Source organism: Physella acuta, unplaced genomic scaffold (genome assembly GCF_028476545.2).
Source record: "Physella acuta isolate Inbredline_101_S28 unplaced genomic scaffold, ASM2847654v3 ptg001046l, whole genome shotgun sequence".
Lineage (NCBI taxonomy): Eukaryota > Metazoa > Mollusca > Gastropoda > Physidae > Physella > Physella acuta.
Window position 1 is genome coordinate 504,877 of NW_026732563.1, and position 27,044 is coordinate 531,920.

A 27,044-nucleotide genomic window follows, 5' to 3' on the forward strand; every position below is an offset into this window, starting at 1 on the left:
ACCCTATGATCAAACCACCTATGGTCAAAGCACCGCTATGGTCAAAGGCCCGCTGTGGTCAAACCACCTATGGTCAAAGCCCCTATGGTCAAAGCTCCGCTGTGGTCAAAGCCCCTATGGTCAAACCCCCTATGGTCAAAGCACCTGTGGTCAAAAGTCCGCGCATCAAGTATTAGGGATACTTCCACAGTTTTAGAGGTCCTGTTTTTAGAATAAGATTCAGGTATTTTGGGTACCTGTAAAATTTTAAAGGTCATGTTTTTAGAATATGATTCACGTATTTTGGGTACATGTACAATTTTAAATGTCCTGATTTCTAGAGGGAGATTCTCATATATTGGATACTTCTACAATTTTTAAGGTTTTTAGGGTATGGTTAACGTATTTTTGATTCTATCAACGTTTTGAATTTCCCGTTTTTTAAAAGTATAATTCATATATTGCTGGATTCTTCCAAAATCTTAATGTCCTTATTTATTTATTTAGCATTATTTAATATACAATTGTTTGAATGCATCCAAACCCTTATAACCTCTAGATTTTGAGATGTCGCTACTGGTATTTTTGGGACGGCGTGGCCTAGCGGTATAGCGCTAGACTGCTAACCTGAAAGTCTCGAGTTCGAATCCCGGTTCAAGTCAGGGTAATGTCTCGGAGTCCACCCAGCTCTGATGGGTACCTAACTCACGTTGGGGACAGCGAAAGCGGTTGTGCATAGTGCTGTCCACACTATTCCTTCATAAACTCAGGTCAAGAAACATAAGAACTCTACTTCATCTACACAATGGATCGTTTGGTTTAAAGAGGAATCTTTTCTGTACTTTTATTGCTTCTTTGATTTTGACGTTTGAGAAACGTTTGAGAATCTCGTGGAATATATCCACTTTTTGACGCTTATCCTGCAATATTACAATCATCATACCTAAAACCAAATATCCTTATCCTTACCATAATCCTTATGCCTATCTTATTAATATTACCGTAAACGACAGATGAAACTGTTTTTCTCTTCCTTCTCATCTGTAACTCGCTGCAGCATTTATTAACTTTCACTACCGTCATAATTCTTCCGTTCATCAACGATGTCAACATCACAACTGTTATCTTTATTACACATCACCGTGGGTTAGCCATACACCTAAAGGCTAATCGCCGTCTTAACGTCGATACCGGCTAATCAGCGAACATTGATGGCTCGTTCAGATGTTGTGGCGACGGTTGATGGTTGATGTGTGGAGGGACTTGGATCTGGCTCCTGTTTACATCAGGCTTGTTGACATTTAGGTCTATTGGCAGCTGCCTCGGCGTGGTCGCATGAAGTGGTTGGGTGGTATTTAAGTGTTCGATATGTTTTAGCGTAGATCTTACTCAAGATATTTTTTAGCGTAGAACTGTATCATATCTTTTATCTTACTCAAGATATGTTTTAGCGTAGTTCTTACTAAAGATATGTTTTAGCGTAGATCTTACTCAAGATTTGTTTTAGCGTAGAAGTTTATCATATCTTTTATCTTACTCAAGATATGTTTTAGCGTAGTTTTTACTAAAGATATTTTTTAGCGTAGTTCTTACTCAAAATATGTTTTAGCGTAGTTCTTACTAAAAATATGTTTTAGCGTAGTTCTTACTAAAGATATGTTTTAGCGTAATTCTTACTCAAGATATGTTTTAGCGTAGAACTGTATCATATCTTATCTTACTCAAGATATGTTTTAGCGTAGATCTTACTCAAGATATGTTTTAGCGTAGATCTTACTCAAGATATGCTTTAGCGTAGAAATGTATCATATCTGTTATCTTACTCAAGATATGCTTTAGTGTAGAAATGTATCATATCTGTTATCTTACTCAAGAAGTTGGCACTCCAGCTAGGAGCCGATCTTCTCCACTAACCAAACCTCCTTACATTTTCTGATTACATAGTCCCCTTACATTGTATGATTACATATAACCTTTACGTTATCTGATTACACTAACCCCTTACATTGCATGATTACATAGTCCCTTTACATTATATGATTACATAGTTCCCTTACATTGCATGATTACATAGTCCCCTTATATTGCATGATTACCTAGTCCCTTTACATTATATGATTACATAGTTCCCTTACATTGCATGATTACATAGTCCCCTTATATTGCATGATTACCTAGTCCCATTACATTATATGATTACATAGTTCCCTTACATTGTATGTTTACACCAGCCCCTTACACTGTCTCTTATTTCATTAAAACCTAGTCTGAATGTAAGTTATTGATTGTCACTAAATCCTACCCCCTCCCCTCCCCTTCCCCCCCCCCCCCCCACATTAGCAATGGATCACTAGCGAAGTGTCTAACACTGTCTACCTCCCCCCCCCCCCCAATTATTTAAAATGTAAGTCAATCCTATGATCTAAGGGATTTAGCCAGGGAATTTTACAAAAAGACGCGACCGGCTAATAAACAAAGAGATTACGAAATGCGATATTCCATTAAAAAAAGTCACCGAAAAAAAGTCAAAGAATACTAAACAGGGATACAGTTATTTATGAGTATAAAATTAATTGTGTATTTGAAGATATAAACGGGCAATAGATGTTAGAGATTGTTGCTTTAAAGCACTGAATTATAACTCCAATATATGTTGTCCTGTTTTATAAAATGAGCATCATATTGGAAGTCATTTTGCCTTGAGTTAGGGCCTTTTTGTCGGTGCTACATTGACTGTTTTTTTCTCGTGGAGAGAAAGAGAAGGAGTGCGGGAGAGAAAGGAGGAAGGAGGGAGAGAAAGGAGGGAGAGAAAGTCTACATGTGTATCACGTGACGTGACTGACAACATGACCTGGTGACTTGGACAAATCTGATGGTTTATTGTACCCAGCAGTCACGCGCTTGTGGGTATTTGGGGCTATTGGGGTTCTCTTATAGGGCTAACGAGGTGCTGTTTTATAGGGTTAACAAGGTGCTGTTTTATAGGACTAATGGGTTTCTCTTATAGGGCTAACGAGGTGCTGTTTTATAGGGCTAATGGGTTTCTCTTATAGGGCTAACGAGGTGCTGTTTTATAGGGCTAATGGGTTTCTCTTATAGGGCTAACGAGGTGCTGTTTTATAGGGTCAACAAGGTGCTGTTTTATAGCGCTAACAAGGTGCTGTTTTATAGGGCTAATTGGGTTCTCTTACAGGACTAACAAGGTGCTGTTTTATAGGGCTAATGGGTTTCTCTTATAGGGCTAACAAGGTGCTGTTTTATAGGGCTAATTGGGTTCTCTTACAGGACTAACAAGGTGCTGTTTTATAGGGCTAACGGGGTTTTATAGGGCTAACGGGGTTTTATAGGGCTAATGGGGTTTTCTTATAGGGCTAACAATGTGGTTCAATAGGGCTAATAAGGTGATGTTTTATAGGGCAAATAATGCAGTTTTAATATAGCTACAAAGGCAGTTTTAGATGGGAAAGGGCTGTTTTTAGGGCGAACACAGAGATAATTTAGAGAGCAAACACAGTGGATTTTATACATAAGGCTATATAGCCCATTGTTTGCCCTACTACATACATACAACAATGACTTGTGCATGTTATATATAAAAAAACGACACCCGTACGTTCTGATGTGTTTACAATTTTTAAATAAAACTTCGAAATGATGAATACATGTTTTGTATCATTCCAATGTAGCGAATGGAATTTGAACGGTGTGCTTCGTTTGTTGTCTTTATGATGTCTCTGTTTTGTGCTTTCTTAAATGTCTTTATGATGTCTATTTGATGTGCTTTGGTGTTGTTTTTTTTATTTTTCTGTTGTGTTATTTTTCTGTTGTGCTATTTATGTTTTGGCCCTTTAAAACATTTTTGAGCATGTTTTTGAAGTTTTCGTTTTTAAACTTGCGTCTCTTTTTACGTATTACAAAGGCTTAATATTTATCGTTAGGCCACGCGTTAAATGGGCTTTCATGTTTATCTTTACAGTTTGTATACGAGGGGCTTTGAAATGTGTAAGACTGCTATATTGAAAGTGCTTTGATATTCTGGGGACGATCTATAATGTAAGCATAGACCGGGAGATAGCTAGGAAATTTCGGTCCTAGGACCTTTGACCACAGGTGCTTTGACCATAGGGGGTTTGACCATAGGGGGTTTGACCACAGCGGAGCTTTGACCATAGGGGCTTTGACCATAGGGGGTTTGACCACAGCGGGGCTTTGACCATAGCGGTGCTTTGACCATAGGGGGTTTGATCATAGGGGGTTTGATCATAGGGGGTTTGACCATAGGGGGTTTGACCACAGGTGTTTTCTCAGCAGAGGGTCTTTGATCACTGGTCTATCAACTGGTGTTTGATCACAAGCGCTGTGTCCGGCTTTGATCATAGGTGTTTTGTCCACATAGGGTCTTTGATCTCAGGTGTTTTGTCCACTTAGGGTCTTTGATCTCTGGTGGTTTGTCCAATGCTGTCCATATATGGTAAGGATTTTTTTTTAAAAGTTGCTAAATTATATTTTAAATTTCGACATGATGTAATAATATGGTCAAACAGATGTACTGACATATTTGCGTGCTATAGCACATCTGTCATTTAGTTAACCATTTATGTATTACATCTTTGACTATATTGTTGGCAAGTTTTGTATCATTTTTTATCCTTTATATATGATATGTATTTTCAAGTAATTCTACATTATTTATTTGTGAAACTTGTTATATGTCGCCTTATTTGTGTTTCATTTATATTTAAAGTAAATCTATGAGGTCTAGCGCCAGCCTTTATGTGGATACTAAAATATAGTTCTTGGCTTTCTTAAATACATGTTAATTTCTATTAACGTACTCTTAGGAAACATGTATAAAATCGTATTAATTGTATCACACCTATGATCAAAGCCGGACACAGCGCTTGTGATCAAACACCCGTTGATAGACCACCTGTGATCAAAGACCCTCTGCTGAGAAAACACCTGTGGTCAAACCCCCTATGGTCAAACCCCCTATGATCAAACCACCTATGGTCAAAGCACCGCTATGGTCAAAGGCCCGCTGTGGTCAAACCCCCTATGGTCAAAGCCCCTATGGTCAAAGCTCCGCTGTGGTCAAACCCAATATGGTCAAACCCCCTATGGTCAAAGCACCTGTGGTCAAAGGTCCGCGCACCGAAATTTCTGTACAAAACGGTACACCAATATTAAAGTCTAGATATACGAAATGGTGCACCAATGTTCAGGTGTAGCTGAACAAAATAGTGCACCAATGTTAGAGTTTTGCTTAACAAAATAGTGCACCAATGTTAGAGTCTTGCTTAACAAAATTGTGCAACAATGTTCAATTCTAGCTAAACAAAATCATGCACCAATATTCGTCTAGCTGAGCAAAATTATGCACAAATGTTCAAGTATACCTGAACAAAATAGTGCACCAATGTTCAAGTATAGCTGAACAAAATAGTTCACCAATGTTCAAGTATAGCTGAACAAAATAGTGCACCAATGTTCAAGTATAGCTGAACAAAATGGTGCACCAATGTTCAAGTCTAGCTGAAAAAATAGTGCACAGAATCCCTAAAATAAAACCTAAAGTTAAAGAGAATTGGCGAACACTGTTTTCCTTCGTTAGAACCATCCCATCGTATTCACAGGTATCAACTGTCAGCCATTTTGTAAACAGTGAACTTAGCTCACATTCGTTCGAGTAAAAACACATCAGTCACATGACTGTCAAAAAGGTTTTTGGTTGGCTGTTGGCGACCTAATATTAAAACATCGTTTTAGCCTAATTGCAAAATAAATAATTGAACAGAAGAAGTTAAGTACCCCAAACTTAATCTAAACTTTATGAATATTAAACTAACGCGGCCATGCTAAGCCATGATGTCGATCGTGGTGTACTGTGCTCATTTATTTATGCGACTCTGCGTGTCATTGAGTAAATTGGTTGCTATCAAATGCCGTTATTTTTTAATTTAAAAGCAGTTAAAACTCTTCCTTCTTAGTGGAGGCAGGCAGTACAATTCTAAGTTTCACACCGATACTTAGGCAGTCTTATATATATATATATATATATATATATATATATATATATATATATATATATATATATATATATATATATATATATATATATATATATATAAATAATATATAAACTATCATAACCATTCTGTACATATTCCACTAAAGTCACTCTTACGAGCCTGGCTGTACATGAGGCAGATGAAGTAGAGTTCATCATTTTCTGTGATCTCTGCATATGAAGGGATATTATGTTTAACACTTTGCCCATATGGGAAACCAGGTACCCACCACAGCTAGGTGGACATAGTGACATCATATGGACTCTAGCCCGGATTCAAACTCGAGACTCTCGGCTTGTCATTCATACGCTCTACCATTCGACCACGCCGTGTCATATTATTATGGCCATGATAAAACGGTTAGGTACCCCTAAAAATGTGGTCCTCCTAGCCTCTGCCTTGTCAGCCCATCAATCAATCCGCCACTGCCTGCGACAACTAACATCTACCCTACATGTCTCTAACTATTCCATCAAGATAAGGACAAGGCTCAGCCCTAAGCAAAACAGTTTTAAAGTCTCCCCACCTCCCCTCACCCCCACCCCACTCCCCCTCACTCCCCCCACCACCACCCCAGTGTGAGCTTATTGTCCTGTATTTTAATGATGTACTGTAGTCACAGAGCTCAACATAAATCTAGATCTATCTCATCTGATTCAAATATGTAGCCCGGAGTTGTTTTATTTATTTTTTTAGACAACCGGAAATAGACGTTGCCTGGGTAACGCTAGAGTCGGTTTCTGTGTGGCTGTGTCTCGTGTGGATGGTCTAGTACAGCACGTGTGGATGTGAGGGGGTTTTAGGTCGGAGGATTTGGGTCGAGGGATTTAGGTCGAGGTTTTACGTCGAGGATTTAGGACTAAGGTCGAGGATTCAAGTCGAGGGTTTAGGTCAAGGATTTAGGTCGAGGATTAAGGTCTAGGATTTAAGTCGAGGGTTTAAGTCGAGGGTTTAAGTCGAGATTTTTGCGTTCGTTGGTCCTGCTATTATTAAAAAAATGTCAACTTTGGAAGAGGCGTAGCTACCCTTCCCGGCGCCCGGGGACAACCTTTTCGATTTGCACCCCCCCCCCCTCAAGATTTCGATTTGCACCCCCCTCAAACTTTCGATTTGCACCCCCCTCAACTTTTCAATTTATTTTTCCAACCCATTTTGGCGCCCCCTAAGGTCGGCGCCCGGGGACATATGTCCCCCCGCCCCCCCCCCCCCCCCCCACCCCCCACCCCCCTCACTACGCTACTGAACTTTGGGAACATGATGAATCAGAGTTGAAGGCCAATATTATATTAGCACCAAAGGTGTACACGGGTTGTGTGTAGATGAATTGGAAGACAAAAAGTGTATCATGTGATCGGGTTGGTGGGGTTGTCAAGTTGTCCTATGGACAAGGGTTGAATCTCAGAGAACAAAATGCTTTAACGATCGCGAACAAACGGATTTCACCACAGTAAACAAAAAATGATGGAATAGCACTTAACAAAAGGTTTGGAATCTAGCAAAGTAAATAATTTAACGATGGCTTTCAAACGTAGTTTGCTACAGTAAACATTAATGTGGAAAAAAAATGTGTGAATTATAGCAAACTGTGAATTATAGAAAAAAAAAGTGAATTATACTTATAGCAACATGTGCGAATTATAGCAAGATATGTGAATTTTAGAAAAGGGTGTGAATTAGAGCAAAATGTGAATTATAGCAAAATTTGTGAATTATAGCAAAATCTGTGAATTATCGACAATTTGTGAATTATACCGAAATGTATGCAAAATGTGTGAATTGTAGCTAAAAATGACTTAACAAATGCAAACATGTGGTTTAAAAGTAAGGGAAGAAACGGTTCATAGAAAGCGAAGAAATTGTGAACAAACCTGAAACTCAAGCTATCAAATGTTCTTTTGTCAAAATAAAATAAACAGTGATTAAGGGTCCATTATCTCGCACTAATAAAATGTACATTTCTCTCTCTGTAATAAAATGTCCATTCTTCCTATAAAACGTCCATTGTTCCCCTGTAAAAAATATAATATTTTTCTAAAAAAAAAACCTCACTCAAAATCCTTTTTCTTAATATTTACACACTAACATACCACCCCACCTCATTGACCAACCTTAGTGTACACACACACACACACACACACATCTACACATTCGGCCACATACACAGATATCCACAAAGATCCACAATATCCATATACATCAACAACAGAGTTTCTTCTAGACATCTCTTCGGTGGGGGGGAAGGGGGTGCACCGCAGAAAGTCTACAACCTCCCTCCTCCCCAAACTAAATAGAATTTATATAGAAAATATGTACTTTTAACAGTGCCCCCCCCCCCCCATGCAAATTTTAGTCTCCCCCCCCCCCCCAAATTTTTGTTTCAAGTGAACCCCCCTCCCCCAGATAAAAAATTCTGGAAGAAACACTGATCAACAAACATCCAATATTCCACAAACACACATGGATATTCAGATATATAAACAACTTTAAAAATCCACAAATATACACAAAGATCTATTAACACTTACGATCATCAACAAATATCCAAATACACAAACATAAACAAACATTACCCACAAATACGCACAAACACCTCAAATACCCACATTATACACCCACCCAGACCAACAAACTCCCACAACCACCCACAAACAACAACAAACATCAACAAACAACCACAACCACCCACAACCAAACACAACCACTCACAAACAACAAACAACAGCAACCACCCACTAGCAGCAACCACCCACAAGCAGCAACCACCCACAAGCAGCAAACATTAACAACTACCTACAACAAACACCCACGAACAACAAACACCACAAACAACAAACACCCACAAACAATAAACACACACAACCACCCACAAACACCAACCACCACACTTGATAACAAACATCGCCTGACACCTAACCACTCGGACGGAATCGATTCCCAATTTGTGTCGTCATATCTCACACGTCCCCCTCTTCATTTATAATCTATAATCGTCAGATGTGTAGCCAGATGACGGTATCGAATTCCGCGGACATAATAACATGGCCGCTGCTGTATCGAATCTTTATTTCCCCTTGTCTGAAATCGATAGCGTTCGGTTCGAATCGATACCGCTATTGAACGAAATCGCGGGCTGCTGGGTGTTTTGAAGCAGTGTTGGTTGACTCTATGAGTTGATCAAAACATGATTTAGTTGGTGATAACATTTTAACGACACGACAACTGCACGTGATGCTGTTGTAATCAAAGTTACATCAAAGTGTGCTACAGAGCACCATAAAATTTTATAGACACATACATCGCGACAAGGATACTAAAGATTCAACGTTCGGAGTTAATTGTAAATGTTTTTTTAGATGTTTCAGGGTGCGTAGATATTTTTCGATGTTTGTAGTTATTTTTGTATGCTTCTAGATAGTTGTTGATGTCTCTAGATAGTTTTGGATGCTTTTAAATATTTGTAGCTTTTTGTAGCAATAAGTGAATGTTTGTAAACATTTGTAGATGTTTTGCCAATATGTGTTGTTGTTTGTAGGAATTTGTGAATGCTAGTAGTTATTTGTGGATTTTTATAGAAATTCGTCGATATTTTTGGATGGTTGTAGATGTAGATGTGTCTGTTGATTATCAAAATAACACGAACATGCTGTGTACAACACCACATAATCATAACAACATCTGCATCGTATCAACGACACACAGAATCAACATGTCACCACCGTTGTTAAAATAACACCATCACCGTTTAAATGAACACCAGAATCTCAACCACACCATCACAACCAAACGGACACCAATGTTAATTAAACTACACCACCGTAAACCTTAAATGTCCAGCAAATCAAAATTCAGATTGATTTAGTTGTACAGTAATGATGACTGTATACTAAACTAAATCACTATGTGAATGCAATACAATAAAAGTAATAAGTCGCCTACAAGAAAAAAAACATTTATCCCAAATCTATAATTCTACTTAAATTTTATTTGAAATCATTCACTTGCACAGACAGTTTCAATTTAATATATTTTATGTGAGTGTGTATGTGTACACACATATATCCATTTATGTGTGTATATGTAAAAATGCGTAGATGATATTGCACATCATTTTTGTGATGGTAAAAAATACCATGCCGTATCTATGAGAACCGAACAGAATTTTGAAACTTTCGTTTACAAAAATGACACGTCAAAGACAGACTTTGATTGTGAATTCTTCGCTTTGTGCCGGCAGACGTTCTTTTTAAACTGCAATTAAGTTTGATTCAAGTCTGAAAACTTTGGCCCGGGTTGGAATTTGATCGAGTTTGTTTCGTCCTATTGGATTAGCGTCGCCTGGTTGTCATGTTGTGTGGGGGCCATGGCATTGTTGGGGGATGATGGATGATTCTCTCTCACTCGCACACACACAATACACATTCTGTCCACACCCACATCACATATACACATGCACGCTTACACACACATGCATTCTCATACATATACATCACACTCACACATACTCACGCACAGATATACTTGTAGTGTGGTATATACACACACACACACACATATATATATATATATATATATATATATATATATATATATATATATATATATATATATATATATATATATATATATATATATAATGTACACTACAAGGTTTCATAGTTGTATTTTTATTAAGCTTTTGATGAAATGGAATGTTTGTGTAATAATGGTGAGAGATATTGTGATATATATATATATATATATATATATATATATATATATATATATATATATATATATATATATATATACATATAAATATAAATATATATATATATACATATATATACATATAAAAAAATATATACATATATATATATATATATATGTGTATATATATATATATATATATATATATATATATATATATATATATATATATATATATATATATATATAAGCATGTGCGTGCGTGCGTGCATGTGTGCGTACGTGCGTACATGCGTGAGTGTGTGTTTATTTTTACGTATTGACATAATTTACAATCTCCTAACAAGTGAAATCCCATACACTGTTTTTCTCTGATAAAATGTTGACCTTCCTCTTTTATCTCCCTCTAGTTATGTCCCTTTCGATGAGCCGTGAGCCGACACGACAAGACCTCACCTGACGGCTCCGGAGTCTCGAGATATGGGAGCGCCAGGGGACTCCATGAATCTGGAACTGTAAGCAAAATGTAATAACTCGCATCCAGGACCTGGCAAAAAAAAAAGTAAAAAAGGCGCCAGATTTTTTGGTTGTGTGCAAATGAAAGCCAAATTCCGAAATCTGGCGTTGGGATTTTCAACGCTAAAGCTGGGCACATGATGAGATTAGACTTGTATGACAAACACAAAAATGGTCCAGTAAAAGAGAAGAAAAAATCTGGGGAGAGTTTAAAAAAAATGAATTTGATTAAATGAACTGAATGTGGGTGTGTGTAGTAAACCAACAATTCTATGTTGGATGGGCATGTTGGATGATTAGTGATCCAGCATTGATGATGTCGCACGGATTGTGAACTATCACTCACACAACAAAGCTCAGCTCTAATTTTTTTCTCTGGTCATCATCAGCTACACCAGATTTAAATTAATAGCCAGATTTTTACAAAAATCTCTAACGTATGGAGCAATCGCTTGCCAGGTTGTGCAAGAACTTGTCATCGAATGAAAATATCGATCACTCAGATTCCAATCAACATTTATGACACTCGCATTGATGGCCATTTCATGGTTTCAATACTGCCCAGTTTTCATGCACTGAAAGTGCAGATTTTAAAAAATTAATTAAAAACCAACGAATTATTATCAGCGTGGTGGAATTATATTTCATGTTACATACTTTCACATTCCAACATTTCCGGGGAGCTGTTCATTTCCGGATACCTACGGAAAATTTATTTCCTTGTGGCCGAACACGCCGGGATTACAAGACACAATTTTCACAGCCCAACCTGGCCGCAGCACGTGGCACTAGCGGCTAAAAACTGGCCTGGCAGACCGTCTGCTCGTGTTTCTGTGGCGTCAACGCTCCCACCATGGATCCCGCGGATTCTGGATATGCTATCCTGGTGAGTTGACATCCATCTTCGTCACGTGGTCTTCCTCACGAGCTGTAGTTTTGTTGTAGAGTAAAGCACTCTCTCCTCCATTTCTCTCACAGAGAAACACACACGCAGTCATAGACATACACAGGCACAAACACATGAACACGAACACAAACACGCATACAGATAAATTTATTTATATATAAGCCCTATTTATATGTAGCCTTTATATATATATATATATATATATATATATATATATATATATATATATATATATATATATATATATATATATATATATATATATATATACATATATATATATATATATATACATATATATATATATATATATATATATATATATATATATATATATATATATATATATATATATATATATATACCAGAAAAACACAAGTGACGTTTTGTTTGTGACATTAGAATCATCTAAGAATGCCACATTGTAATTTATCAAAACAGTTCAAACAAAATATTTTACTCTGATCTTTTTATTATTTTCTCCCATATGAAAACCTGTACAGAGAAACCCATTGTCTTTTTTTTTGTCTCTTTGAAATCTCTTTCCCCTCTACAGCGCATGTCTGCAATTTTTTTCCAAAGAATTTTTTTTAATGTGAAAGAACAAAAGTTGAAGAGAACTGAATATACAACATCTAAACTCTGCGTGTTGGAGAGTTAAGGTTGTAGGAGACGAAACATGGTTATAAAAACATGAAATTATACCCCCGATGTTATCACCCGGCGTGGTCGAGTCGGTAAAGCTCATGGTTGCTAAACCGAAAAGTCTCGAGTTCGAACCCTCTGGCAGATGAGGCTCGTTAGCTGGGGACAGCCACTCTTCTAGGAGAGACAACTCCAAAATTAAACAACTGCTGCCTTGTAGTTTGTTCTTGGTTGGACAAAGGCTATGGAAGCAAATCCAAAAAGAAAAGCAGGCTGAAATCGGAGTCAATGGCCTCAATGGCGCATAACCAGTTGACACGTAACGCTTAATTGTGTTGGAGGCGTGGTCGAGTCGGCAAAAAGCTCATGGTTGATAAATTCGAACAAAGTCTCGAGTTCAAACCCACTGGCAGATAAATCTCGATCCCCTCCAACACTAATAATTAAGAACGAAGAAGAAGAAGAAGAAGAAGAAAATCACCGACATATACCCCCCCCTGGACAACCCGCCCGTGGACATAACCCCCCCCCTCCCCCCCTCCACCTTCGTTTGATATTTTGTAAAGTAAAAAACGAAACTGTCAAAAATTAAAGTTGTTGACTATGTACTTTTGATTTTGTATTGGCCTGTAACTGATGAAAATGCTATCTTTAAAACTTTAAACTCTTACACATAACCCGCTTTTTGGGACCATTTTATACCTCCCCCCTCCCATCTGTCACACACCGTCACAAAAAGCCAACCCCCCCCCCCACCCCCTGAAATGACGTCTCACCTAAGCCTACAACTACCCCTCAAAAATGCAGACATTTTCTTAAAACATCGATATTTTTCCGAAATTGTGTCTGAACTCTGTCAACATAGAGTACTTTAATCCACTCTTATTACAATTTATTAAAACAGTTTTCTAAAACTCGAAATAACGGTTTAAATTTGTTTTCTAACATTGCTTGTTTTTAATACAAAAGTGTGACGTCACACCATCTGAACACCCTCCCCCCCCTCCCACTCATCACACACCGTCACAAAATTACGCACCTCCCTCCCTCTTGGAGTGTGACGTCATATATGGACGATCTCTCCTCTCCATCGTTTGATGTATAGTATAGCAAAAAAAAATCATCAAAAAATAGATGTTGACTTGATAGCATAATTATAGCATAGTTAATTTTGTTTAGGCCTATAATAACTAATTAAAATACTATCTTTAAAACTTAGGGCATTGAATCATGACCATTACATTAGTTACTTAACCACATCCCAATGTATTGAACACGGCTAAGTAAATTTTTACCTCAACAAACGCAGCACGACATTTAATGTTGTTTACATGTTTCAACATAGGTTTGCGTACAATGGCCACATCTTGAAAGTGAAAAGTTTTTTTGTTTACTTTGAGATTGTACACCGTAATGTGCATGTTATCCCCCAACAACGGACATCCTGTTTAAAAACAATACAAATAATTTAGCCTTTACGAAGCGACTACTCGGGAAAATATGTTTCGGCAGAAAATACGAAACTCAATAGTTCTGAGCATGCGCAGTGACCTTAATAGCTGCGCTAAGGTTAGGGTTAGGTTTAGGTTTAGGTTTAGGGTTAGGGTTAGGTTTAGATTTAGGTTTAGGTTTAGGTTTAGGTTTAGGTTTAGGCAGGGGCGTAGCGAGGGGGGGCGGGGGGTGCGGACCGCACCGGGTGACACCATTTAGGGGGTGACACCAAGGCAAAAAATAGCAAAATATATAGAGAAAAACTCGAGGGGGGGGGGGGGTGCAAATCGAAAGTTTGAGGGGGGGTGTGCAAATCGAAAACTTGAGGGGGGTGGTGCAAATCGAAAGTTTGAGGGGGGGGGGGTGCAAATCGAAAATTTGAAAGTTTGTCCCTGGGAAGGGTCTCTGTGCCTCTGGGGGGGGGGGGGGGGGGGGGGTGACACCATTAAGTGCCGCACCGGGTGACACCCGACCTCGCTACGCCACTGGGTTTAGGTTTAGGGTTATGCAATAATATAAGCAGCAATGGAAAAAGTAAACTTGTCCTAGAAACTAGTGAACACGGACCACAGACTGTTGACGTCAAGAGTTTTTCTACTCATAGACTTGTTAAAGTAGGACCGAGATCTCGTCTGTGTGGTATGTTCGCGCGAGAGTTCGGGGTGGGGTGGTAGGGTAGGGGGGCAATTAATTTAGAGACACCAGCGGACAGGGGAGATAATGGTGTCTGGGGTTAGGATGATGTAACATAGATTGTATTGATGAGTCGAGTTTTTTTTCCCGGGGTTTTCTGTTTGTTTTCGGTATCTGGTGTGTTATTGTAAGTGGGGTTGGCTTTTATAGTGGGGCAGAATGGTTGGCTTTTATACTGGGGCAGAAAGGTTGGCTTTTATAGTGGGGCAGAAAGGTTGGCTTTTATAGTGGGGCAGAAAGGTTGGCTTTTATACTGGGGCAGAAAAGTTGGCTTTTATACTGGGGCAGAATGGTTGGCTTTTATAGTGGGAAAGAATGGTTGGCTTTTATAGTGGGGAAGAATGGTTGGCTTTTGTGGTGGGGCAGAAAGGTTGGTGGTTGGATATATCTTCTTCTTAATCCTGTTCGTGCCCAAGACACATGGGGCGGGTGAAGTAGAATTCATCTGATTCATCGACCTCGGCATATGTAGGGATAGTGCGGTCAGCACTATGCCGAGCCGCCTTTATTTCAGAGCTGGTTTGACTCGGGGACGTTTCACTGATTTGAACCCGGATTCGAACTCGAGACTCTCGGATTATCAGTCTAGCTCTCTACCGCTAGGCCACGCTGTCGCCGGTTAGATATATAGTGGGGCAGAATGGTTGGCTTTTATAGTGGGGCAGAATGGTTGGCTTTTATAGTGGGAGAGAATGGTTGGTGGGTTCATAGTGGAGACAAAATACTATTTCTGTGGAGAAAAAAACAATTTCTGTATGAGTATTCTATTGTAACCTAGAGCCAATATGGCGTTGATGTTCACAACGGTGATGTGAATGTGGCCTCTATACCGGACAAGGAACCACCCTCCCAGCCCCACCCTTTCACCCTCACTACACTTCGACCCCCTCGTCATTGTCTACTGGGTGTATATTACTTCCGCTTTCATCTTCATCATCATCTGCTTTAAGTATTCAATATCCCCTCCCCCACATATTATCTCTCCTTATCTCTCCTCTAAACATATCATATTTTAATCCATTTTTTCTTTTTAATATTCTCCTTCACTACTCTCCCCCCCCCCAGTCTCCTCTCCCTCTCCCCAACTCTGAAAAGCAATCCCTGACCCCTGACCCCCGGGCCAGCTATTGAGCAAACACGTCCACTGTCCTCGGGAATCACGTGACGGTTTCCACCCAATCAATCCCCGTTGATACATCTTTTACTGCCGCTAAAAATAGCCGCGTTCATTTCACAGTTGCCTCCCTGAAATAAAAAAAAAACACGGAGCGCTGAGGTTGGTGAGGTAGGGAGATGAGATAACGGTGAGGTTATGCCATCCCATCCACGGCCAGGTGCCTGCCTCGCCGGAACGGCACTTAAAACTGATCGGTAGACGTGATTAGGACGTCATAGGTCAGGGGTCACGCGAGGTGCATGGGGGTCGGCGGGGGCTCGGAGTTACGTCAGAGAATCGATTTTTGTAAACAGCTGGATAGGGCACCGGCATAGAGCCAGATGAAATAGTCAAGAGGCAATTATGTTGTCAACAGTATATATATATATATATATATATATATATATATATATATATATATATATATATATATATATGTGTGTGTGTGTGTGTGTGTGTGTGTGTAAAGTCAGTGAGCAATCAGAGCTTGGTGGACTCGAGCCCGGGATCCGAACTCTAGACTTTCGGGTTTACAGTTGTGCACGCTACCGTCCAACCACACAATCCCATAAATGTTTAATTATAAAACATATATTTAAAAAAAAATTCTTTATTGTTATTTATTCATTGGCTGAGTGAGACTTCTATCCCCCCCTCCCAACCTCTCCCCCCACCCCAAACTTCTCACACTTCTCCTAGCAACGCCGTCCCTTCCATATTTACCTCCTCTGAATCATCACTCATTTGTACCTGTTCTCATCTAATAATTGCCAATGGCCAGATCTAAACACGGAATCATTATTTTATTAATTACTCTCTTAATTACTCTCCGTCATGCCAAATAATTTTTGGTTAACGCTAGAGTCCCATGCTCACTAACTCGTGGGTTGAGTTCGAATCCTTCTGTCTTTGAGACTAAAACGTCCTTTAACCGAGTTTTATAAGTTCAGTCTGATAAAATGAGTACTCATCACACGACTGTCAGTTGCGAAAGACTTCAATGTACCCTAGTTAAAAATAGCATGCATATAGTTTTCAAATAGCAAACACAACTCACTCTAAAACTGTATATAAACTAAATGCAGCTTAAAATAAAGAACCCGTTCCAGGCAGCGTTTATTTCTAAGAACGATGTTTTAATTAATATTTTGTTATTAAGATTGATTAAAAAGCTGGAATTTTCTTTTTTTTGGGTTGCAGATATAATTTAATTATTGAAAAACCGAATATCTAAAGAGCTAAAGTAATAGACGTTTGGACCAGAGGCGTCGCAAGGCGGTGACGGGGGGTACGGACTGCACCGGGTGACACCATTTAAGGGGTGACACCAAGACAAAAAATTGCTAAATTAACAGAGAAAACAAAAAGGGAGGGGGGGGGGTGACACCATGATGTGCCGCACCGGGTAACACCCGACCTAGCGACGCCTCTGATTTGTTCAAATATCTTCAGGAATTTTAATATAGTTTTTTACAGTCGATTCGTCAGAAATTTAATATGTGGAGCTCGATACATTATTTTCAACAGCTATAACTTATATCTGTTTCAAATATGTTTCATATCTGCCGACAGCATTTAGATGAACTCATTTTATCTTTATTCCCCTATCATAGTTCTCGTAAAAAAATTTCTTTAAAATTGTTAATAAAATGTGTCTATCCCCTGACCAAAGGCGCATCGACCCATTCTGGCGACCGTGGAGAAATATCAATTTTGCGCCCCCCCCCCCCCTCACATTTATAAATAGTTATCTATATTGCCGAAAAACACCAACCATCCCCTTATTTGTAATAAAAAAATGGGGTCGCTTTTTACCACTCACTGTTCCGTAGCAGTTGTTGTTTTTTTTTGTGTCACACAATTGATGTAGAAACAGTTAAATCAGGCCGTAAAGCCAGGTAGTAGTCTATTTACACAACTTTTGATTGTGTGTAATACAGAAATGCAGCTCAGAATGAGTCTTTTAAAACCCCGTTTGGCGCCCATCTTCGGAGGGGGGGGGGGCGGGACACCCCTCCCAACCCTCTCCTAGCTACGCCTCTCCCCCTGACTGTAATAACCTCACTTTGTCCAAGTCTCTAATCATAGTTCACGTAGATAAAAAAATGTTTTTAAAATTTGTCGACCCCCCCCCCTGACTTTGATAAAGTCATTTTGTCCAAGTTGCCAACCCCTGTTCAAGAAAAAAAAATGTCTTTAAAATTTGTCGACCCCCCCCCCCCCCCTGACGTTGATAAAGTCATTTTGTCCAAGTTGGCGACCCCTGTTACCGTAGAAAAAATGTCTTTAAAATTTGTCGACCCCCTGATTTTGATAAAGTCATTTTGTCCAAGTTGCCGACCCCTGTTCAAGTAGAAAAAAAATGTTTTTAAAAATTGTCGACCCCCTGACTTTGATAAAGTCATTTTGTCCAAGTTGGCGACCCCTGTTACCGTAGAAAAAAATGTCTTTAAAATTTGTCGACCCCCTGATTTTGATAAAGTCATTTTGTCCAAGTTGCCGACCCCAGTTCACGTAGAAAAAAAATGTCTTTAAAATTTGTCGACCCCCTGATTTTGATAAAGTCATTTTGTCCAAGTTGCCGACCCCTGTTAACGTAGAAAAACAATGTTTTTAAAATTTGTCGACCCCCTGACTTTTATAAAGTCATTTTGTCCAAGTTGCCGACCCCTGTTAACGTAGAAAAAAAATGTTTTTAAAATTTGTCGACCCCCTGACTTTGATAAAGTCATTTTGTCCAAGTTGCCGACCCCTGTTACCGTACAAAAATGTATTTAAAATGTGTCGACCCCCTGATTTTGATAAAGTCATTTTGTCCAAGTTGGCGACCCCTGTTACCGTACAAAAAATGTCTTTAAAATGTGTCGACCCCCTGATTTTGATAAAGTCATTTTGTCCAAGTTACCGAACCCTGTTACCGTACAAAAAATGTCTTTAAAATGTGTCGACCCCCTGATTTTGATAAAGTCATTTTGTCCAAGTTGCCACCCCTGTTCCCGTACAAAAAAAATGTCTTTAAAATTAGGAGCAGCAAACTTTGACAGTTTCTGGATCTATGCACGTCCAAGAGATGGATGACCTAGAGGTCAACGTCCGTCTAGCATTCATCATACGGCATCCTGCTGCACGTGATGTCGCGCTCAGTCGATGACGTCATGTAACTTGATCACGTGATCGGGTGAAGCGAAGGATCACACATTTCTTTTTGGACGGCTGGTTCGGGGCAGGGAGTTAAAGAATTATTTTTTTTAAACCAAGAGTTGCGTCAAAAAAAAAAAACAAAAAAAAAACCCCGCAGAATTGGAGAAAATTTAAGACTTAAAGGGGCTTTGTAATGATACAGTAAAGTTATTCTGTTTCCATGACCAGATGTTTTTCCACGCCAACCCCTGTCAGGTACCTATTACTACTGAGTTGGCTCAGTTAAACTAGGGGCTAGGAGCAAATAAATTGTCTTGATCTGTTTATAATAAATCAAGCGCAGTATCATTTTATCTTTATTAATTTAACATCGCTTTTTATAAATAATTGTATCACTCGCCAAGGGAACCCGAACTCATAGTTTGGGCTAGTAATCATCTGTTCTACCACGCCACCACGATGTTCAAACTATCTCTTCCGCTAGTTATTAATTATTGTAAAAAAAAATCTAAAAAATGTTTGTATTTTTTTTAAACCTGTGATATGTAAGTTCCAATTTATGAAATCGCTTTTTAAAATGTATTTTTCCAATGATTGTAAGACAATGGACTCTTCCAATACATAGGGGTGTTGTGTTGTTAAAGCTTGTTAGTAGAATATAACTCTAGTTAGTGCTTTATCATATTCGGAATAAGTTAGTATGATGCGACTAGTATAAATATTACCAAGTCACATTCATTGTTGTATACTTCTATTAGCGGTCGTCAAACCTAACATCCCTACTTCCTATATTTGGAAGAGTCCATATCTCGAAAAGGGTATCAATAATGCTCAATTTTATACTCTTATGAAGTGACGCCCGTATTTGTATGACATTGGCCTAACGAGCCTCTCCCCCCACCCCCACCCCCCACCCACCCCCACATACTGGTGACAAGACATCCCGTGGTCTAACTGACAAGCAAGATGGCTGGCGATAATCTCCTCAGCGATTGGTTACAGCGCCGTCCCCTCCCCTGATTGGATTAGCGGTGTCGTGACGTCAGCTTGTCGCTTTGATCTAGGTAGCCTTGCGCAACTCGCTAGCCGGAAGTGACGTGACAGGCTAAAGTAACCGAGCAAGGTCTCGGTAGGTGAAGTTTTATGACGACATGGCTAAGGTCACGTGGCTAAGGACATGGGACCTGTGTGTCTTTAAGGACAGAGACATATGTGTCTTTAAAGATAGAGGACCTGTGTCATTTAGGACAGAGACATGTGTCTTTAAAGATAGAGGACCTGTGTGTCTTTAAGGGCAGAGACATATGCGTCTTTAAAGATAGAGGACCTGTGTGTCTTTAAGGGCAGAGACATATGTGTCTTTAAAGATAGAGGACCTGTGTGTCTTTAGGGATATGTGGGACCTTCAACAAGTTCATTTTGGACATTCAGGACACACATTCCCACACCAAAAATTCACGTAGCACCTGTAAGGCACGCGTGCAACACACATTAACACATCAACACATAATTAGATTGCTCAGCTACACACACAACACACAGGCGACACACAGGCGACACACATGCGACACACAGGCGACACACGGAGAACATCAAAACAAGATCTAACTCGCCCAGGACTGACCACTAGGATGGGAAAAAATATACCGGCCGGTACTGTCATCTGACAGCACTGGCCGGTGCCACATGACACGATGTGTCATGTCAGTCTAGTACTAAGCGTCCACATGACAGTTGAACACACATCAATAACACCATCAATAACACCATCAATAACACCATCAATAACACCATCCATAACACCATCGACAAACCACGAATAACGTGACCGAAAACGCCAACAATATTACCAACAAAAACACCATCAGTAACACCATCATTAGAACACCCATTGCCTTTTTCACCCCTGCACTATCTTAATAAAACGAGCAATAATAAATTCATTGGATGGCCGGCCCTGTTTGACTATAGCTCTCTCTCTCTTTTCTCTCTCTCTCTCACACACACACACACTCACACAAACACACATACACACACACTCACACACACGCACACATAGACACAAAGACACCGACAAACAAATAGACACCGACACACACATGCACGCATAAATATAGCCATAGATAAACAGTCACTCACAGACATACAGATGCATACACATACACACAAAGTTACCCACTTAAATACTCACACAGATACAGACGCGCGCACATACACATGCACCGACGCACGCATGTATACATATACACCTAGACACTGTCACACACTCATGCACACAGTCACACACACATACAAACATGCATACATATACACACAGTCACATCCAATCAGACACACATTCATACACACAGACATACACATACATACACACAAACACTCAAAGACGCATATATGTGTTTATACATACACACAATTACCCACTCAGACACACACACAGACACATACGCACACACTCATGCTCCCTCTCCCTACGTCATTAGCCCCCCTCCCTCCCGTGTCCCATCTACTCACCCTTGATCCCATAATGACGTAAGATTTGGCAGGAATGTGACTCGCATTTATTAATAACATAACATGTGTCGGTCAAAGAGAGGCCCGGGGTGGGGTGGGGGGGGGGGGGGGGGTTGAAGTGTGTCCAGAACAGGGCAGTTTCTGACCTCTGTTACCTCAAAATGTCAGGGGTGACTGTATGACAACATGAAGGAAACAAGGGGTCACCTATCTGTTGAGGTCACTACCTGATGAGGTCACCTATCTGGTGAGGTCACCTATCTGATGTGGTCACCTATCTGAAGAGGTCACAATATCTGAAGAGGTCACAATATCTGAAGAGGTCACAATATCTGAAGAGGTCACAATATCTGATGAGGTCAGTCTATCTGATGAGGTCACAATATCTGATGAGGTCACCCTATCTGATGAGGTTACTCTATCTGATGAGGTCAGTCTATCTGATAAGGTCACCTATTAGATGAGGTCACCTATCTGAAGAGGTCACCGTATCTGTAGGATACAATTTTAAGAACCCCTGCTAAAGAAGACATCAAGATCGCCGGCAATATCGATTTTACTTTTACAATCAGTTCATTGTTATATTGTAAGCTTAGTTGTACGGAATTTTTTCTTGGGTGGTTTTCATAGATTTCAACATGCAAAAAGTAATTGTACAACTAGACTTTTCTTGCTCAAAGATGTGATCCTAAAATTCCCGTGTTACAGCTAAATATTTTGACGCAGTGGGGCGGATATTTTAACAGTGGATTATTTTTTAATCCAAGCCCGTGGACTGATACCTACAAAGTCATAGCCGACTTGCAAATTGTAGTGTACAATAACAACAAAACAAAAAATCGGAAGGTTAATTAAATAAATTAAGATATTTATATACTATTGGACCAAGATTTTTTTCCCACCGGGATTTTTTTCTGTCGGTATGAAAGACAGAAGATGATTCCTAACTCGACCGTTATAATCTACACACCCACAACGTGACCTACGTATAAACAAACAAGCTCTAGCATAGGCCCCCGCTTTCTTGAAGTTAAGCTTGCTATATAAACCTAGCGATATATTAGGCAAATGAGCGAGAGTTCATATGTCTTGACCTCGGCATGTGTAGTCAGCACTAAGCCCAGCCGCTTTTACTTTCCTGAACGTAAGTCAGGTACCAATAAAAGCTGGGTGAACTCAGGACGTCCTACAGTCCTAGGACCGAGATACGAACTCGAGTCCTCGGGTTTACAGCTCAACGCGCTACAATTCGACCACGCTGTTCCGCTCCCGCTTTCTCAGAGGACTACAAAAATATTGTTAAAACTATGATGGACATTTTGATGCCAAATTAATTTTGAACATTCATTTATAATTTTCTTTTTTCTTTTCTTTAAACCGTAATTCATTCTGAGTTTATTTTCCCACTTTAGTTATAAACACACTTCTTTTGTCGGGAAACTTGTAATGCAACTGTTATATAATATCTGGAATTATAAAGGTCCCTTATCGGAAAAAGATTCGGGCCTTATTAAATCTAAATCCAGCCCTGACTGACCATTCAATCCCCCCCCCCAACTCTTCTTAAATTAATGGATTGAGAAAAACGTAATGCTAAAAGCACCCTTTCCACAAATAGCACATACAGATTCAGCCTTCTTAGATAATTCCTTTAATTAGAGACATTTATTTAATTAGAACTTTTTTTTCCTGTTTTTTTTATTTTAAATTCTTTAATCACCTTATTTTTGTGATGGGGAATTTAACGTTAGCTTGTAAATTTTCAAACTCGTCTTTCTAATTTTATTTTAAAATATTTTTTTACGTTTAATCTCTAAACATTCGTTGCGTAACAGACACGTTATTGCACATCATGATGTTAGCAAAGTGATGTTGCCAAGCCTCCACTCTGATGTTTAATGACAGCATAAAACAGTAGAAAAAAATGAACGCCCAATCATCGCGAAGATTTCCATTCAGCCCGGATAGACAGGTGACCGGAAACACTCGAACGGCCATTATGAAGATCGCATTGTGCAATTTCCTTTTATGGAGGACGGACAGAATTTATTGTTTCAGGAGATCGATTTGTAATGATCGATTTTTTCCCCGCCCTGTTCAGATATTTTCCCCATTTCAGTGATCAGTCCAGGGCGAGTCTGATCATGTATTGATGTTTTCTGTGCGTCTTTTGTAGCTACGCAGTCTGATCATGCATTGATGTTTTACTTGGGTCTTCTGTGGGCTGTGTATGTAGTTGAGTAGTCTAATCATGTATGAATGAGTTATGTGTGTCGCATGGGTGTCGACGGTGTGTCGACTACGTGTGTAGCTAAGCAGTCTGATCGTGTATGGATGTGTTATGTGTGTCGCCTATGTGTTCGTGTATGTAGCTGAGACCAGCCTACTCATATAAAAGTGCTAAATGAGTTTGGTGTGTTAATGTCCTACAAGCACAATGTGTGTCCTGAAGGTCCTAATTGAACTTGATGGGTCCTGGACGCCAGACATGTCCCCTTATTATAGGTCCTACATACCCATTTGCTTTATAGGTCCTAAATGACACATATGTCCTCTATCTTTAAAAACACATCTCTATCCATAAAGACACACAGCTCCTGTGTCCTTAAAGACACATATGTCCTCTTATGCGATACAAAAAGACAGCGATTTATTATTAACCTAAAGACAGCTGATTAATAATTAACCGAAGATATTAAATTATTTACATCGCTACATTCATAAACACAAATTTTGAATTACAACTAAGTTGGAATAAAGAGGATTTTTTTTTTCAATGTTTATTTTATTTTTGCGTCTTAACAGAAACTGTAAACAAATTACTCAATAGAAATCAATAACATAAGAACACAACTAAACTATACGTTTAACATTGAACTGTATACAAATCACTCAACAGAATGCGATTGTTCAACGCGAATGAAGGTTACATACTGAACAGTCTCTCATACAGTTTTGTCTTTCAATTATTTATCTTAGAACATTCCCGAATGTTGATGTAACAATCGCAATTTAGCTCTAGAATATTCTATTTAGTGGTAGCCACTACTTTCAAACAAGGGAGCTAACTTTAACTATCAAAACCTGTTTACAATTTCCGTAGGGGAGGTCACTCTTAATAATTACACACTGTTTACATTCGGAGAACACAGTTCACTGTTACATATTTAATAACCCATCTCTCCCCGCCCGTGTTGCTCAAAAACGGTTGATTCTGTTGGGTCTAATTTTACTGCGAAACTTTATACATTCCGTCTGTTCTAGTTTTGAGGAGTTAGTACCAGAGGCGTAGCGACCCTTCCCGGCGCCCGGGGACAAACTTTCAATTTGGCGCCCCCTCGGTAACAACCTTTCAATTTTAAATTTGCACCCCCCCCCCTCAAACTTTCAATTTGCAACCCCCCCCCCCCCCCCTCAAACTTTGAATTTGCACCCCCCCCCCCCCAACTTTGAATTTTCACCCTTGCCCCCATATATTTTTTATATTTGCAATGCAAAACTGCAGCTAAAATTAGATTTTAATTTATTTTTCCAACCCATTTTGTCGCCCCCTACGGTCGGCGCCCGGGGACATATGTACCCCCTCCACCCCCCACCCCCCGCTACGCCTCTGATTAGTACTTGAGATGCTAATCTAAATTTAAATAAATTGATTCGGTTCGAGTCTAGTTTTTGTAGTTGGTGCTTGACTAGTTTTATGTATACATTGTGCCTGTCTCTTGAGATAGTCCATTGGTGTTAGTCTAGTTTTATGTTTATTTTGAGCTAGTCTAGTTTCTAGCCTATGGAAGCAGCACATCAAGTCTAGTTTATGGTCTAGATCCACTTTGTCCTGCCGTCAAGTCTTTGGGTCTAGTCCATCCTATGAAACCAGCACATCGTCAGTCTAGTTTATGGTCTAGATCCACTTTGTCCTGTCGTCTAGTCTCTAGTAAGTTGGGTCTAGTCAACCACATCGCTAGTTAAGTCTCTAGTAAGTTGGGTCTAGTCCGTCCTATGGAACCAGCACATCGTCAGTCTAGTTTATGGTCTAGATCCACTTTGTCCTATCGTCTAGTCTCTAGTAAGTTAAGTCTCGTCAAGCCTATGGAAGCAGCACATCGCGTCTAGTTTATGGTCTAGATCCACTTTGTCCTATCGTCTAGTCTCTAGTAAGTTGGGTCTAGTCAAGCCTATGGAAGCAGCACATCGCGTCTAGTTTATGGTCTAGATCCACTTTGTTTTATCGTCTAGTCTCTAGTAAATTGGGTCTAGTCCAGCCTATGAAACCAACACATCACGTCTAGTTTATGGTCTAGATCCACTTTGTCCTATCGTCTAGTCTCTAGTAAGTTGGGTCTAGTCCAGCCTATGAAACCAACACATCACGTCTAGTTTATGGTCTAGATCCACTTTGTCCTATCGTCTAGTCTCTAGTAAGTTGGGTCTAGTCCAGCCTATGAAACCAGCACATCGTCAGTCTAGTTTATGGTCTAGATCCACTTTGTCCTATCGTCTAGTCTCTAGTAAGTTGGGTCTAGCCCAGCATATAAAACCAACACATCGTCAGTCTAGTTTATGGTCTAGATCCACTTTGTCCTATCGTCTAGTCTCTAGTAAGTTGGGTCTAGTCCATCCTATAAAACCAGCACATCGCGTCTAGTTTATGGTCTAGATCCACTTTGTCCTATCGTCTAGTCTCTAGTAAGTTGGGTCTAGTCCATCCTATAAAAACCAGCACATCGCGTCTAGTTTATGGTCTAGATCCACTTTGTCCTGTCCTCAACACCAGCCAACATAAATGTTCTTATAGTGGTGCGGCTATCCTGGCGAATTATTGATTCGTTGACCTCAAATTCACAAATCTATCTCTGCTGCCTCAGCTAGAGGTGGTGGGTTTTTTTTTCTTGGGTTTTTATTTAGGGGTGGGGTATGTTTGGTTAAGGGTTAGGTAGGGTATGGCGGGTATAAGGTTGGCGATTTAGAAGAGTTTGGGTTAGAGTTGAAAGTAGCACGAAATGTGAGAGTTAAACGAACGTTAGTTAGGGTGTGAACGGGGTATATTTATGCTAGAGATAGAGTTAAAATTAGAAGTCGGTTAATAAAATAGTTAGGGTTAGGCAGTGTTGCTTTCACTGCCCCCCCCCCCGAACAAATAGAATTTATACATCAAATATATCCTTTCATCAGTGACCTAACCCAGTGGCGTAGCGAGGTCGGGTGCCACCCGGTGCGGCACTTAATGGTTTCACCCCCCTTCCCGGGGACA

The 27,044-nt window shown here is 39.6% G+C and overlaps 1 protein-coding gene across 1 annotated transcript in view; it reads right to left on the minus strand.

The window, feature by feature from the left end:
• Nucleotides 1-773: 773 nt before the first annotated feature.
• Nucleotides 774-27,044, minus strand: part of LOC131955010 (uncharacterized) — a 49,001-nt gene continuing 22,730 nt past the window's right edge. The window contains exon 4 of the mRNA XM_059318888.1: nt 774-899. Coding sequence (XP_059174871.1) covers nt 774-899 — 126 coding nt within the window. The remainder of the gene's footprint in view (nt 900-27,044) is intronic.